The 13,511-nt window shown below is 39.2% G+C and overlaps 1 protein-coding gene and 1 pseudogene across 6 annotated transcripts in view; both read right to left on the bottom strand.

The window, feature by feature from the left end:
* The window catches only part of LOC149047477 (uncharacterized), a 76,973-nt pseudogene that overhangs the window by 40,838 nt on the left and 22,624 nt on the right, over positions 1-13,511 (bottom strand).
* The window catches only part of LOC149047478 (uncharacterized), a 13,302-nt gene continuing 5,494 nt past the window's right edge, over positions 5,704-13,511 (bottom strand). Inside the window, exons 2-7 of one of the 6 annotated variants that reach the window (XM_089203540.1) lie at positions 11,166-11,301; positions 8,386-8,478; positions 7,688-7,922; positions 6,765-6,820; positions 6,232-6,253; positions 6,033-6,111 (exon numbers count right to left, since the gene is read on the bottom strand). In XM_089203540.1, the coding sequence (XP_089059666.1) occupies positions 6,096-6,111; positions 6,232-6,253; positions 6,765-6,820; positions 7,688-7,922; positions 8,386-8,478; positions 11,166-11,283 (540 nt within the window). In that variant the 5' untranslated portion in view covers positions 11,284-11,301 and the 3' untranslated portion in view covers positions 6,033-6,095. Of the gene's footprint in view, positions 6,134-6,231; positions 6,254-6,764; positions 6,821-7,687; positions 7,923-8,385; positions 8,479-11,165; positions 11,302-13,511 lie in introns of all 6 variants that reach the window. The other 5 variants (XM_089203544.1, XM_089203542.1, XM_089203543.1 and 2 more) reach the window with 5 other exon arrangements.

Raw genomic sequence — 13,511 nt, 5'->3', positions numbered from 1 at the left:
GAAACTCTCCAGTGGTATCTTAAGTATGAAAAAGCCTGTTTAGATTTCGCTGAGCGTCTCCTTCAAAGATTGCCAAAATCAGATAGCCACCAGACTATTTGGTAAGATGTCATTAAGCTGAGCTCCAGTCTATGATTCAAGTTGAAGTCAAGTTTTCGTTTGAACCCCTCGATAAGGTTATCATCCCGTCTCTGAATACATCCCAAGCTAATGATGCAGAACTTGGATTCTCCAGTGGTTACCTAGCAAGGTTATAGCTAGGAATTGTTTTGAAGCACCATGAAACTTTGAGTAAAATGTTGATATCTCCATCAGAATATTTTCCTTTAACACCACAACAGGTGGAGATGGACAATAACTGAGAGCGTTATCAGTACACCTGACGGACAAGTTTCAAGACTCGTGCAGCTGGCGGTGTTAAAGGTGTGGAACTATGGGGAGGAGATACCGATTTATGATCTACCAAGAGAATGCCAGTTGTGTTCCAGCCTCAAACTACTCGTCTTTCCACGTCCCACATGTCTGCACAGGTTACGCCGTTGCCTGCACATGAAGAATAGAGTAGTGATGGGGGGTGGCTCAGTAATGTTTAGTCGTTTAAGATTTGTACACAAGAATTGATTTCACTGATCTCAGCATGAATGAGTTTTTATACACAGAGACACATCAAATAATTAATGTTTCAAAACAACGTGTTAGAACTAACTTGGTAAAAGGACGTTGTATATGGCATTTTAGTAAAGTGAACAAAGCTTAATATCTTAGTGTATGTACATGTAGCATGTTAGTTTTTTGGTTTGCAATATTGCAACTTACCAAGTAAGGGAGGGATCTTTATAAGAGTGGCAATATAAGCTTTCTAAGTAATAAAATATACGTCCTTTCATATCTCAACCAGCATTTTGGAGAATGACTTTGGAGAACGACGAGGGCAATGAGTTCGTCGGTGTAATTACGGTCAATAGTTACCCTCGTTAAATGAAGTCTACTACTACTAACTACTTGAGGAGGATAATTCAGTATTATCAACTCAGTTGATTACGTAAATTGGCCACCGTAATAAGGAGTCTCAAAGCTGATGTTTCGAGCGTTAGCCCTTCGTCGTTGGCTATGAAGAAGGACTCACGCTCGAAACGACAGCTTTGAAACTCTTTACGGCGGCTAATTTACGGTATCAAATCAGTTGATGATACGAAATTACCCTGTTTTACTCTCCCACCGACGCAGCATTACAGTTTATGTAGGAACTTACTCCCTTTACTAAAGAGGGCTTTGAGGTTTTCGGTTTGGGGGTTTTCGGTCATTGCGGTTTTTCGGTTTTGGCCATTTTTTAGATCGGGTTTTCAGTTTTTGTGCTGGATAACTGGGTTTTTGATTTTGGTGTCTGTATCAGTTTGCGGGTTTTCGTTTTTCTGGCAGTTGGTTTTCGGTTTGCGGAAGAAATGCCTGCGATTTTTCGGATTTTATATCCTATTCGGTTTTTCTGGAATGGTAACTGCAGTTTTGAGGATTTCAGGCGATGAGTTGCGAGTAATGTGAGGACCGATAAGTTGGTCCAGTTTTTGGGGCTTAATTTGGTGTAAATGATTGAAAAGTTTAGAATTGGCATCCTGAATCTGGGCATAAATAGATTATACTAAAACAGGTGGACGGATTTTGGAAAGTCCAGAGAAGCAATTCAGAATTTGTTCTTTAAGTTCGTTACGTTTCTCCGTTTAAGTGTCAGCCATTTTACGGCTAACAGTTGACTCCATTCCGTTGTGATTAAAGGTAAACATTTTTTTCACGATTAACTTTTTAACGACTATCGGCAAAACTTTTTGTCCGTTTAAGTGGCGATCTCTGTAAGAGCGGTCCAGGGTATTTCGCATCGCAAAAAAAGTTTTCCCTCAAGCTTTGCTCCATAAACTATCTTTGATAATAAGTAAATAGAGCTTTAAGACCAAACCGATTAATACTTTAAACATTTTAAAAGGCCAAAATTTGACAAATTTTATTATCTCGTGACGAAAGACGTCAACAACAACGTATCAGTCGAATATCATAATTTGATTAGCGCTCGCAAACTCTTTTTTAAAAATTTGGCTTCTTTTATTTCATATTTGAGTTCTGACAGCTTACACTATTCAAACCTGTATGAACATTTCAAAACCAAACTACAGGATTCTATTTGGTGTAACTGGCGAAAACACCACACACTGAAATACACCGTGACCACTGTCACGTTATTCAATTGTGTAATTATCCTGAATTGCTTCTCCCTTCGTAATAAAGCAGCGATAACATCGCATTTTGGATCAGAATTCTGGTTGGTAGGAATAAGAGAAATTTTGTCTGCACACCTGTCTTTATGAAAGTTCCTATTCAGAACTCTAGAGAACTTCTTGTGGAAAAGGACCCCGCGGTTTTTTGAGGAAATAAATTATTACGTTACGTGTCACCTCATTTTTCCAACAATTAAGCTATATCTATGTTGTAAAGCGCGTAATTTTATTAGCTGTAATTCATATCTCTCTTTCAGTAATGGTTTGCTTGTGATTAATAACACTAAATTCTTGAAGCGGTATTCGCAACAAGAAGTCCTGTTTTCAGTCGTGTTCCTCAGAAACTTAGTTCGGAGACTCACGAGGAGTTTCCGGTTTGTTTAACTTGCCTCAGAGTACTGACTCAATAGAGAGTAATCTCTGCTTAATCCATTTGTCAAAAGAGATTGTTACAGAATGAGAGCTTTTCTTTGCAAGGGCTGGCCTGTTCGATGAAGAAGACTCAGTCATGGCAAAATGTGGGTCTGCGCAAAGCATAGGCACACTTATGGGAAGTTCTGGCGCCAAAGTTCAGCATACCAGTATCTGACACACCCTGGTAGTGATTCCAAAGGGGTAAGGAGCCGGTATTCTGTCAATTTGATTGCAAATGTCAAAGGCCATTTCTATGATGTATGGCGTTCTGTAGAGGTTTAGAGAATAATGCAGCTGAGGGAGCGGATGGTTTCAAGAATTTTCTCCAAATTACAGACGAATTGGAACGCTTGGGAGCAGAAAACGATTGGTGCAAAGAGGTTGGCGAGAGGCTTCGGAAGAGCAAGTTGTATTTGAAGACTACATACCGTAATCATTGCAAAGAGGATGATAGCAAATGTGCCGATCACTGTGGGGTCTTTGCACTGAGCGATGCTGGTGACACTGACTTTCAGAAAATATGCAGTCACAGTCACAACGTGAAGTGTGAGGATTGTGAGAAGCTGAAGAATGTTCTTGAAGAGGTAAAAGGCGCTATTTCTGAGTACACAATGCAACTGGGTATGTTTCAAGCGGAAGACTATCTTTATGAAGCAAAAAATGCTGCAGCTAAGATCTTTGAATAGAGAGGGCATATCCTGAGAGCAGAGAACCAGGATTGGTACAAGCGGCAAATTGTCGATACTTTGAAGAGAGATGAAACATTTATAATAGTTGACTGGACAATGAATTTCATAGCGATGAAGTTCCGGGAAAAGCAAGCAGAATGATTTGAGACAGGAGGAAAGCTCGGAAGTAACCTGATACGTATACCTTCTTAACAGCTGAAAACAAGACTGGTTTTCAGTGCTGTCAGTCTTAGAAAATCTCTTTGCCACCATAAAGGTACAAAATTCAGGAATAATAAAGGCCTTTCTAAGATCGGATGAAGCAGGTTGCTATCACAACAGTAAACTGGTATCATCTCTATGAGAGCTCGGATATCGCCAGGGAATCGAACTCGTGAGGTACGATCCGATTCTTAGCCACAGGCTGGAAAAAATATGTGTGACAGGAATCTTTGTCTGATAAAAGCGTCAATCAGGAGATACTGCAACGAAAGCCATAATGCTGTTTCTGCCAAAAGCATACATACCACATTGAAAGAGAAACCGGTCAGGGGAACGACGGCGACAGTATGCGTAGTCCAGGAAAAGAACTGAACCCTATAAATTAACAAGATTGCCAATTTCAGCAACTTACACAGCTTTGAGTTTACACAAGAGGACCTGCACGTTTGGAGAGCGTTTAATGTTGGGCCTGAAAAGTTTATTCAGTAAAATTAAAATTGCAATTTTTCCACAGAAAAAAGACGGATCTGGTGGAGGAGATTCCATTTTTCCTCACTGCTGCTCGACGAATTGCATCAGCAGAGAAAGCAATGATGGCAACGACGGTAGTTCCTATCAATGCCCTGAACCTGGTTGCGATGAAGATTTTAAGACACAGGCTGACTTTGACCTCCATATGAACTAGCTAGTTCATCATGTAAGTCCTATGCCTGCGAGCATGACTTAAAGTCTTTATGACAAAGTGAAGAGGTAGTGGGTTCATCACTTTCAGTCATTGTCATTAGAGGGTGAAAGTTCGACTGAACTGGTTGCAGTGGCCACAGAACCCTTGACAAGTGCTTCACAACCTCCCATGGGATGGGCTCTTCATAAGAGAGGAGCAAGTGAACGGCTTTCGCAAAACGTCAGGCAGTACTTGACACAGAAATTTAATATCGGATGAGACACTGGCAGAAACCAAACCCAGAAAAAGTAGCGAAGGATATGCGAACTGCTTGCACAATAGTTGGAGAGAGAATGTTTGAACATACAGATTCAGGGTTTCTTCTCGAGATTGTGCCTTAAACAGCGATCTAAAATACAACAAGAATTGGATGATGCCACAGACGTAGACGGCGAAGACGACCACTTGATAGAGGCATCCGCGTCTGATGTAGACGAAGAGTGTTTGAGAGAGGCGGTGGTATTAATCGGTGTGGTCTTAAAGCTCTGTCCTACTGTATTTTCTATTTAAAATGGTTAAAATCTAAGATTTGTTGAGCTACCTATATAAAACGGTCGGAGGTTGCTCAATGAACTAATTTGCATAATCGGCTGTCACGCTAGCAATACCGCTAAAAGTTTGAAGTCACCTCGGCGAAGAAAATCAATAAGTGCAAGATTTTTTAACATTTTTCTGCAGCCAAACATCTAATTAGCAGAAATCAAGCGGAGTTTTTAATGGTCTGGTCTGGAATTGAGCAATATCAACCAAGAAAGAAAGAGTACTTTTGACCAATTTCAGAAAGCTGTCCAACGAGTGTTTTTAAATAAATTATGACGAGCCTCTGAGTAAACGAGTATCAACATTGAAATGAATTCTATTCACCTTATATATCACACAGTTTAAGAATACAAAATATTTTTTGCTGCATGCGGTGTGATACGAGGACCGGGCTATTCAACTTTAGAAATTTTCGATGTCGCAAGAGGTCAAAAAAGGGCCTTTTGCAGCTTTGACTTTTGAGAGCTCTAAAAGTTTTATTTCAACGTATTTCCAGAAACTAATGTGGTTTTATTTACTTGTTACCAAAGATAGTTTATTAGGCAAAGCTTGAGGGAAAACATTTTTCCGATGCGAAATACCCTGGACCGCTCTTACAGAGATCGCCACTTAACAGCAAACGGTGAAAACTATTGAGGCGTCCTTTCACGTAGACGACAATAAAGGCAAATTAACACAAACCAGGTGGTATTTTTTGTCGCCAAATGTTCGTTTTTTCGCTCTGAGACTCAGAACACGATGAACCCTAAAATTATTTATTTACTGAGCGGGAAAAAAGGGAAAAAAATTAGATAATTGAAAGCACAGACAGCAACGGTAGGCAGTTTTTGGTTATGAGTTTGCTCTTGTGCAATGAACTGCACTGTCATAATTAGTATTTCAAGAATTTTTATTCTCATTTAAATCTGAGCAATTTTTTTTTTTTACAGCGTATAGCTTTTTTCACGCGAACTGATCCGCCCTCTTATTTTTCTCCGGTTTTTACGCCGGATTTCGGGCTGTTACAAAGATGAGCTGTTTTCCTCGCCACAGAAACGCAATCTATGTATTTACTCAAAGTTAAGAAAGTTATCTTTTTTGATTATTGCTAGATTTTAAAAACCATGTTTTACAAAATCATTGATTGCAAGACGAATCTTTGCATGTCTTCCCATGCTTATTCTTTTCCCTCATGCTTCTCTTGAGTCTTGACTCTTGGTTGTCCTGTTCGTCTCTTACCGTACCTTGCCCACGATCTCAAAACAGAGAAACATGATATCCTCTTCATTGAAAAGTTGAATTTCCCCCGTACCGGTTCGATTCTAATTGATTGAAGAATAAAATGAAGGTAGAATGACTACATTAACGTAGAATGTTTGAGAACGTAAACTGGCCAGCAATCATTAGCCCTGGGTCAGAACTTTCGCCTTGCAGATTCGATTCTAATTGATTGAAGAATAAAATGAAAGTAGAATGACTACATTATTAACGTAGAATGTAAACCTATGCATTGATTTAACCCTTTACACCCAAACATCAGTATGCATATTCTCCATACCGTTTCCTTGATTCTCGTGACCATAATGATTGATTCAGGGGTGATATTTTATGGAGAAACTAGAAGCTGGTCACTCTTACGAGTTAAAGGGTTAAGGCCCTCTTTTATTTCCAGGAAAGAACAAATCAAACTTTGCACAGCTTGATAAAAATCGTCATAATGATAATGAGAATGATCGACACCATCATCCGTCATGATTGCTCTTGCGTCGATGTATGGCCGTGTGGGGCCAACAGGAGAATTTGGTTTTATCAAGTGAGTTGACAACGTAAACTGGCCAGCATAAAGATTTTTTAAAGTTGACGTCTCAATCGTTAGCCCTGAGTCAGAATGAAAGGCTAACTCTTTAGAAACTCTTTACAGTGGCTTATTTACATTTTAACTCAGTCGATTACCTTTAAAAAATGAGGAATTACGGGCAATTCTCCAGATGCAGCCAACACTATGGTTTCTAGAAGACAAAAAAATTACAAAGAAATCAGCAACGGTTATTTAAAATATGAATCACCGTGCACCAAGAGCAATATATAGATTAATAATCAATCAATGAGGATGGATTGCCTTATTTTTCATTGCTATATTTTTTTGCTTTGTTTTTCATTCGAAGCTGCCTGTTAGAGATGGTCAAGAAAGAACTTTGGAAAGATCATCGTTCTTATTTCTAAAACATGTCTCGATGTATTTCACACCGTCAGTTGAAAAACTGTTTGGAAAAAGAAACTGTTTGAATTTATACTAATCATGGGAGATATGTATAATTACATCACGGGATAAATATATGAAAAACAGGAACTAAGTGTAAACAACTATTTAAGGAAAATGTGAGGTTGGCATTCGTTGACTTTTTCATTTAGGTGGTTTTTCTTGTGGTTTTATCTCTCATCGGTTTGGTACTACGCAAATATTAATAGGTGAAAATCAGATTATATAAAGACTTGAAATTCTATTAAGAACGATTGTGGCCGCTTCGTTAAAAATCAAATTCAATGGCCGCTTTATTTAAAAGAAATGGGCAAGGAATATTTCACAATGGTGCAAATGATCGTGAAAGATCATTGCTGCTAGAGCAACATTTGATGCCTGATTATCCCCACCCAGCCCACCCTCCGCCCCACAAACACACACGCGCGCGCGCAAACAAAATGGACACTGTCTGCCTGATGACCTCTGACTATCCCACCTCCAGCCCACACAACCTTTTTCCAATTCCCATCACGACGAATGTACAAGTTTTTTTTTTATCACACAACTGTCCAATAATAAAAGGAAATTTATTTCAAAAGTCTTGAAAGTTCACATAAACCGAATTCAACTGTACCTAAATTCAGCAAGTCCAAGAAAACAATGCAAACTTAAGCCATAACATGAATGAGCTAGCCCCAAGAGCCCTTTGATGTACCTCCTAACTCTCTCTTTGGAAGTCGACTTACCACCAGCAGGTAAGCTGCACAAGTATGGGTACGCATGGCACACACTGTCGAGTCTGTTCCAAACAATAACCTTGCCGTCTAAGACCACTTCGTATTGCATGGATGCTTCAAGAACATCTACCGCTATTAGAAAAAAGCACTAGTTAGAACGCGGCACAGCTCTTAGTGTAATGAAAAAGTAATATCTTTTGTGCATCAAGGGAAGTTGGAGAGGGAAGATTTTGATCGAACCCGTTAAGTTTAGACAGCAGTCATAAAAAAGTTTAGCAAATACGAAAAAGAGAGAATTATTTGTGATTAGAGTTAACAACTTTAAGCACTGCAGGATACATAATTGACAATCACTTCAGTACACACTGGGGATATACGCTGACTTGAAATCTCATTTCCCAAGGCCTTCAATTCCGAAGTTTCGGAGAACCTCTAACTTCCAGTCGTACTCAAAATCCTCTCGTAACCTCGATTCTCAAATCCTGGTTACGAGCCGTGGAATTTCATAAGCCCCTCCTTCTTGTTTTGTAACGATATCACTTTTGATCGGAAATTAATAAAAAATATTAACATCTCCATGTCAACTTCAACTTACCAGGTGCAAATGTTACATTCCAATTTATATGAATTCCAGCAGGAAAGAAAGGCCATGGAGAAACTGTAAACGTTGGAGGCTTATCGTACTTTCCTGAAAAGAATGCAAAAATGGAGTATCACCTTGTGCTACAGGAAAACAAAATTAGTTTCCAATTGAGTCTTTTGCTGATAACCAGTTGAGGACATTCACAACTATACTGTTGGTTTGTTTCCAAAAATTAGATCGAAGGCCAATATTCCTGCAAACAGAACGGTTACTACACGTGCTGTTAACGCTGAGTCCAAACAGGCTTTTGGTCGTTATATGACGGGGGTCGACTGGTCATTAATCGACACTATAGATAGCGTCCAAGAACAGTATGCTCACTTCAGTGACCTAATTCACATAGGGTTAGATTCTATCCTTCCCAAAAAGCGGGTTAAGTTCCACCGAAACGACGCACCATGGATTTCACCCAAACTCAAGGCACTTATAGCACACCGTCAAAGAGCATATTACCAAGACAACAAACCATTGTTCCACTACTACCGGAACAAAGTAAACAGGGAACGGAAGCTCTGCAAACGCTCTTATTACAACACTAAAGTCAGCGTTTTGACCGAAAACAATCCTAAAATGTGGTGGTCCGAATGTAGGCGGTTATGTGGAATGAACAAAACATCTACAAGTGTCGCAAATCAGCTCCTAGCAAGTAAACCAGCTACCTCAATCAACCTTAAGATCTTGGCTAATGAAATCAACACAGCTCTGCTAGAACCTCAAGCTTCGTTTGACCCACTTTTAGATAATATCGAAACTGTGAGCACTGAGGGTTTTAAAACTCCCATTATTTCACTGGAAGCTACCTTCAAATGCCTTAGTACGGTCAGCTCCTCCAAAGCTGGGGGCCCAGATAATATCCCAAACTGGGTCTTGCGTGATTTCGCTCCTGAGCTAGCTCAACCTCTTCGTTGTATCATCAATTCCTCGATTAGTCAAGGGACTTTACCGGACTTTTGGAAATGTGCAAACATCACCCCTCTTCCCAAAACAAAGATAGTTGAGGATGCGGCGAAAGATTTGAGACCTATTTCACTGACACCAACGTTGTCCAAAATTGCCGAGCACTACGTCGTCCATGAACATGTGAAACCAGCACTTCTGAAACGCCTGGAACCCGATCAATTTGGGTGTATTCCAGGATCCTCCACTGCGCATGCATTGATAAACCTGATGCACAATTGGGCGCAAGCAACAGACGGAACGGGGAACACCGTGCGGATCTTTGCGTTGGACTATAGAAAAGCCTTCGATCTGATAGATCACAGCCTCTTGCTATCGAAACTCTCGACCTACAACATCAACCCTTACATCATTAATTGGATAATAGCCTTTCTTAAAGATAGGAAACAAAGGGTCAAACTTGCACATGATTGTCTCTCAGAGTGGGGATCGGTCCGAGCAGGAGTACCGCAGGGAACAAAATTGGGACCGTGGCTATTCTTGGTTATGATAAATGATTTGAAAGTACCATCAGCCAGTGATTGTATAAAATATGTAGATGACACGACAGTGTACGAAATCATAAGCAAGGGTGGTCCTAGCAATGCTCAGTCTATGATAAACGAAGTAGCTACCTGGTCAACACTTAACTCGTTTCAACTTCATCCGAAAAAATGTAATGAGCTAAGAGTTTCCTTCGGGCGCTCCCCTCCTTCCTACGATCTCATAGAAACTAATGGCTCTAAGGTCAGCGCCGTTAGTGTCGTGAAATTACTGGGTGTGTATTTTCAAGACAACCTCAAGTGGAACACTCACGTTACTGAGATGATTAAAAAGGCCGCTAAGCGCCTTTACTTTTTAACTCAGTTAAAGCGAGCTAAGGTACCATCACCAGAATTAGTGAATTTTTATGTTGCTTGCATTCAATCCGTCTTACTTTATGGATGTCAGGTCTACCATTATAGTCTCCCCGATTATTTGAGCTTAAGTTTAGAGCGTGTCCAAAAGAGAGCCTTGAAAATTATATACGGTTATGATAATCATTATAGAGAAGTGCTTCAGATGGCAGAGCTGAAAACCCTAAGGGATCGGAGGGAAGACCTTTGCTTAAAATTCTTTAACAACATCGTCTCCAATCCCTTGGATTGTTTGTACCACTTACTGCCTTTCGACAACCGAGATCAACTTAGGGAGTTACGACGACGCAGACCATTTAGAGTTTCCTTTAAAACAAATCGGTTCAGAGATACTTTCATTCCAGCAAGCGCAAGACATTTTAATTGACATCTATTACAATTGTATATGGGCCCATATGTAAATTAGTTCCCTTTTAGGTTTGATTTTATTGTATAGTTCTATTATATAATTTGTACACCTTTGTAATTCAGCTTCCAGCTGCTATTAAGGTATTATTAATAAACGTCTATCTATCTATATCTATATTTCTAACTTACTTCCAGGCCCCAAGTAAAGCTTAGATACAAAGCAATGTATGGAAAATTAAATTATGACCGTTTTTGCGACAAGCGAATACTCTTATCATAAGCTGCATTTCACTAAAACAGCCGGTGGGCAGTGGAGAGGAAAATGAAAAATAATGGAGATGGGTAATGGAACCCGGAAATCAGATAATTGGGAAAGTAGTAAGTCTGTTGTTAAAAAGAAAATCAACAATTCTTTTTTTTTTTTTTTCTTTCTGGGAGGAACTCTCGACTTTCATTCCCCATGCCATTTCTGCTAACATTCTGTAATTTTTGCTAAGCAGTTTTAGGCTAAATTTAAATAGAATAACTTACCACAGACTGTCACATTAATAACTTCAAGTCCCAAGCGATATCCCCATGTTCCACTGATAACAAAAGCTAACATACCCAGGCAGATGGTTTGTGTCGGTTGTCGGGTCAAAATCATCATTGTCTTTCAAACTGACAGCTGGGAGAAAAAACAATGTAAATTAAAGGAATTTACTTTGGATTTAACGCGCCTTTTTATAATGAGCCTTTGATGGACTCTTTAAGACACTGTTCCAAAAAGAGTGATTTTTCTTTATTATTCGTGCCAAATTAAAAAACAAACAAACAGACAAGAACAAACAAAAACAAAGTAATATGCGAATAAGTCGTGGATACATTACTTTTAAATAGGTTCTGAATGTAATAAAATTCTCCTTTACAAAAACATACAATTTTTCGTGTAAAAATAGGCAGCCGATGGGTAACTCTCGGATAGAGTTGAAACTACTTGGAATTACTTTAAACTGCTGGGGTGATGTTGGGTTAATAGTCGGAATTTACCATTTTGGCTATCGTTTGACCTGCATCACTCCTTAAACTTCACCTTTTGTCATAAAAGCGTATACTATAGCAGATTTCTAGCGTAAACTTTGTATAAATGCGCCGCAGGTTATAAAAAAGATACTCGCTCCATTCCTTCCGGCATTCCTTTCGAATAAGATTCCATTGCATAGCGATTGAATCCAGACAAAATTGAAAATGAACGACTGGCTGGTTGGCTATCATTTTAGGTTCCCTCCGTGAACAATAACCTTTTTTTTTTTTTGTTTTGTTATTTTTGCGCTGCTGTCTACCCCACCGGTATATAGTCGTTTCTACACTTCACGCTTTCACGATTAAAAGGGGATCAACCCATCGTCTGTTGAAATAATTTATTTACATAATCATCTGATTTTAGGTCAACTGCAGTATATTTATTGTATTTTGTTTTACACTTTTTTAGAGAGATGTAGGCACTATTTTGAATTTGTTTATTTGCAACTTTTTTAATGTATAAAAGATGTTTATACTGATTGTGTTACTCTTCTATCTTGACTTCTGAGTTCCCTCTTACATATTTTAATGTAATGGACAGGTGTTGTTCTGTACTTATTATCAGCTCGAGTTTTAATAATAATAATAATAAAAGATTTATACCGCGCCAGTATCCTACTGTTCAAAGGCGCCTACAAGAAAAAAACTTAAACATTAACACTTAAGACAGCTAATATTAATTATAAAAGGCTTTTCTAAAGAGTAAAGTTTTTAATCTACGTTTAAAAACAGACACAGACTGAGCATTTCTAATTTCACTTGGCAAAGCATTCCATAATGATGGTGCTGCTACAGAGAAGGATCTTGCGCCATATGTTTTCAAGTTATAGGATGGAGAAACCAGAAGGTGCTTGAATGATGAGCGTAGTTGACGCGATGGGGTGTAAGATGTAAGCAGATCACAAATGTACGACGGTGCCAGGTTGTTAAGTGCCTTGTAGGTTATAAGTAAAATCTTAAAAATAATACGTTGGTTAACGGGAAGCCAATGAAGATTGAAAAGAACAGGCGTAATGTGATCATGCTTTTTTGTGAGTGTGACGAGGCGCGCCGCGGCATTCTGGACGTGTTGTAGCCTTTTTATAGCGTAGGCTGGTAGGCCATACAAAAGGGAATTACAGTAATCCAGCTTCGAAGATACAAACATATGAACCAGCAATTCAGTAGTGGTCGCTGAAAGATATTTCCTGATATAGCTAATATTTCGCAAATGATAAAATGAAGATTTACAAATGTCAGTAATATGATCCTTAAAGCAAAAATGGCTGTCGAACATAGTGCCGATATTCCTCGCCTTTTGCACGGAAGGGATAGTCTCACCAGCAACTGAAATTTCGTGAAGGAGTGGTCTTGGAAGATGTTTAGCGGAAATTACCAATAATTCAGTTTTGTCTTTATTTAATTTAAGACGATTAACCATCATCCAATGACTGATTTCATCCACACAGCTCTCGATGCTAGAAACCGCTAGATCCCTATCACCCAGTACGGTTGGTTGGAAAGACAAGTAAAGCTGTGAGTCGTCAGCATAAAAATGATAGCTCAGGTTAAATTTCTTTACGATATCTGAAAGCGGTGAAGTATAAAGCAAATACAAAATGGGTCCCAAGACAGATCCTTGTGGCACTCCACATTTAAGGTCATGTTTCGTCGAAGTACCACCATCAACGGAGACATATTGCGTGCGATTCGATAAATAAGATTGCAACCATAATATAGGCTTCCCAGCTATCCCAAACCGTACACGTAAACGAGAGAGGAGGATGGTATGATCAACTGTATCGAAGGCAGCGGAAAGGTCTAACAACAGCAAAA

The sequence above is a fragment of the Pocillopora damicornis genome, chromosome 4, assembly GCF_964200805.1.
Source record: "Pocillopora damicornis chromosome 4, jaPocDami1.2, whole genome shotgun sequence".
Classification (NCBI taxonomy): domain Eukaryota; kingdom Metazoa; phylum Cnidaria; class Anthozoa; order Scleractinia; family Pocilloporidae; genus Pocillopora; species Pocillopora damicornis.
The sequence above is the reverse complement of the archived record's forward strand: the minus strand, read 5'-3'. Positions and strand labels throughout refer to the sequence as shown.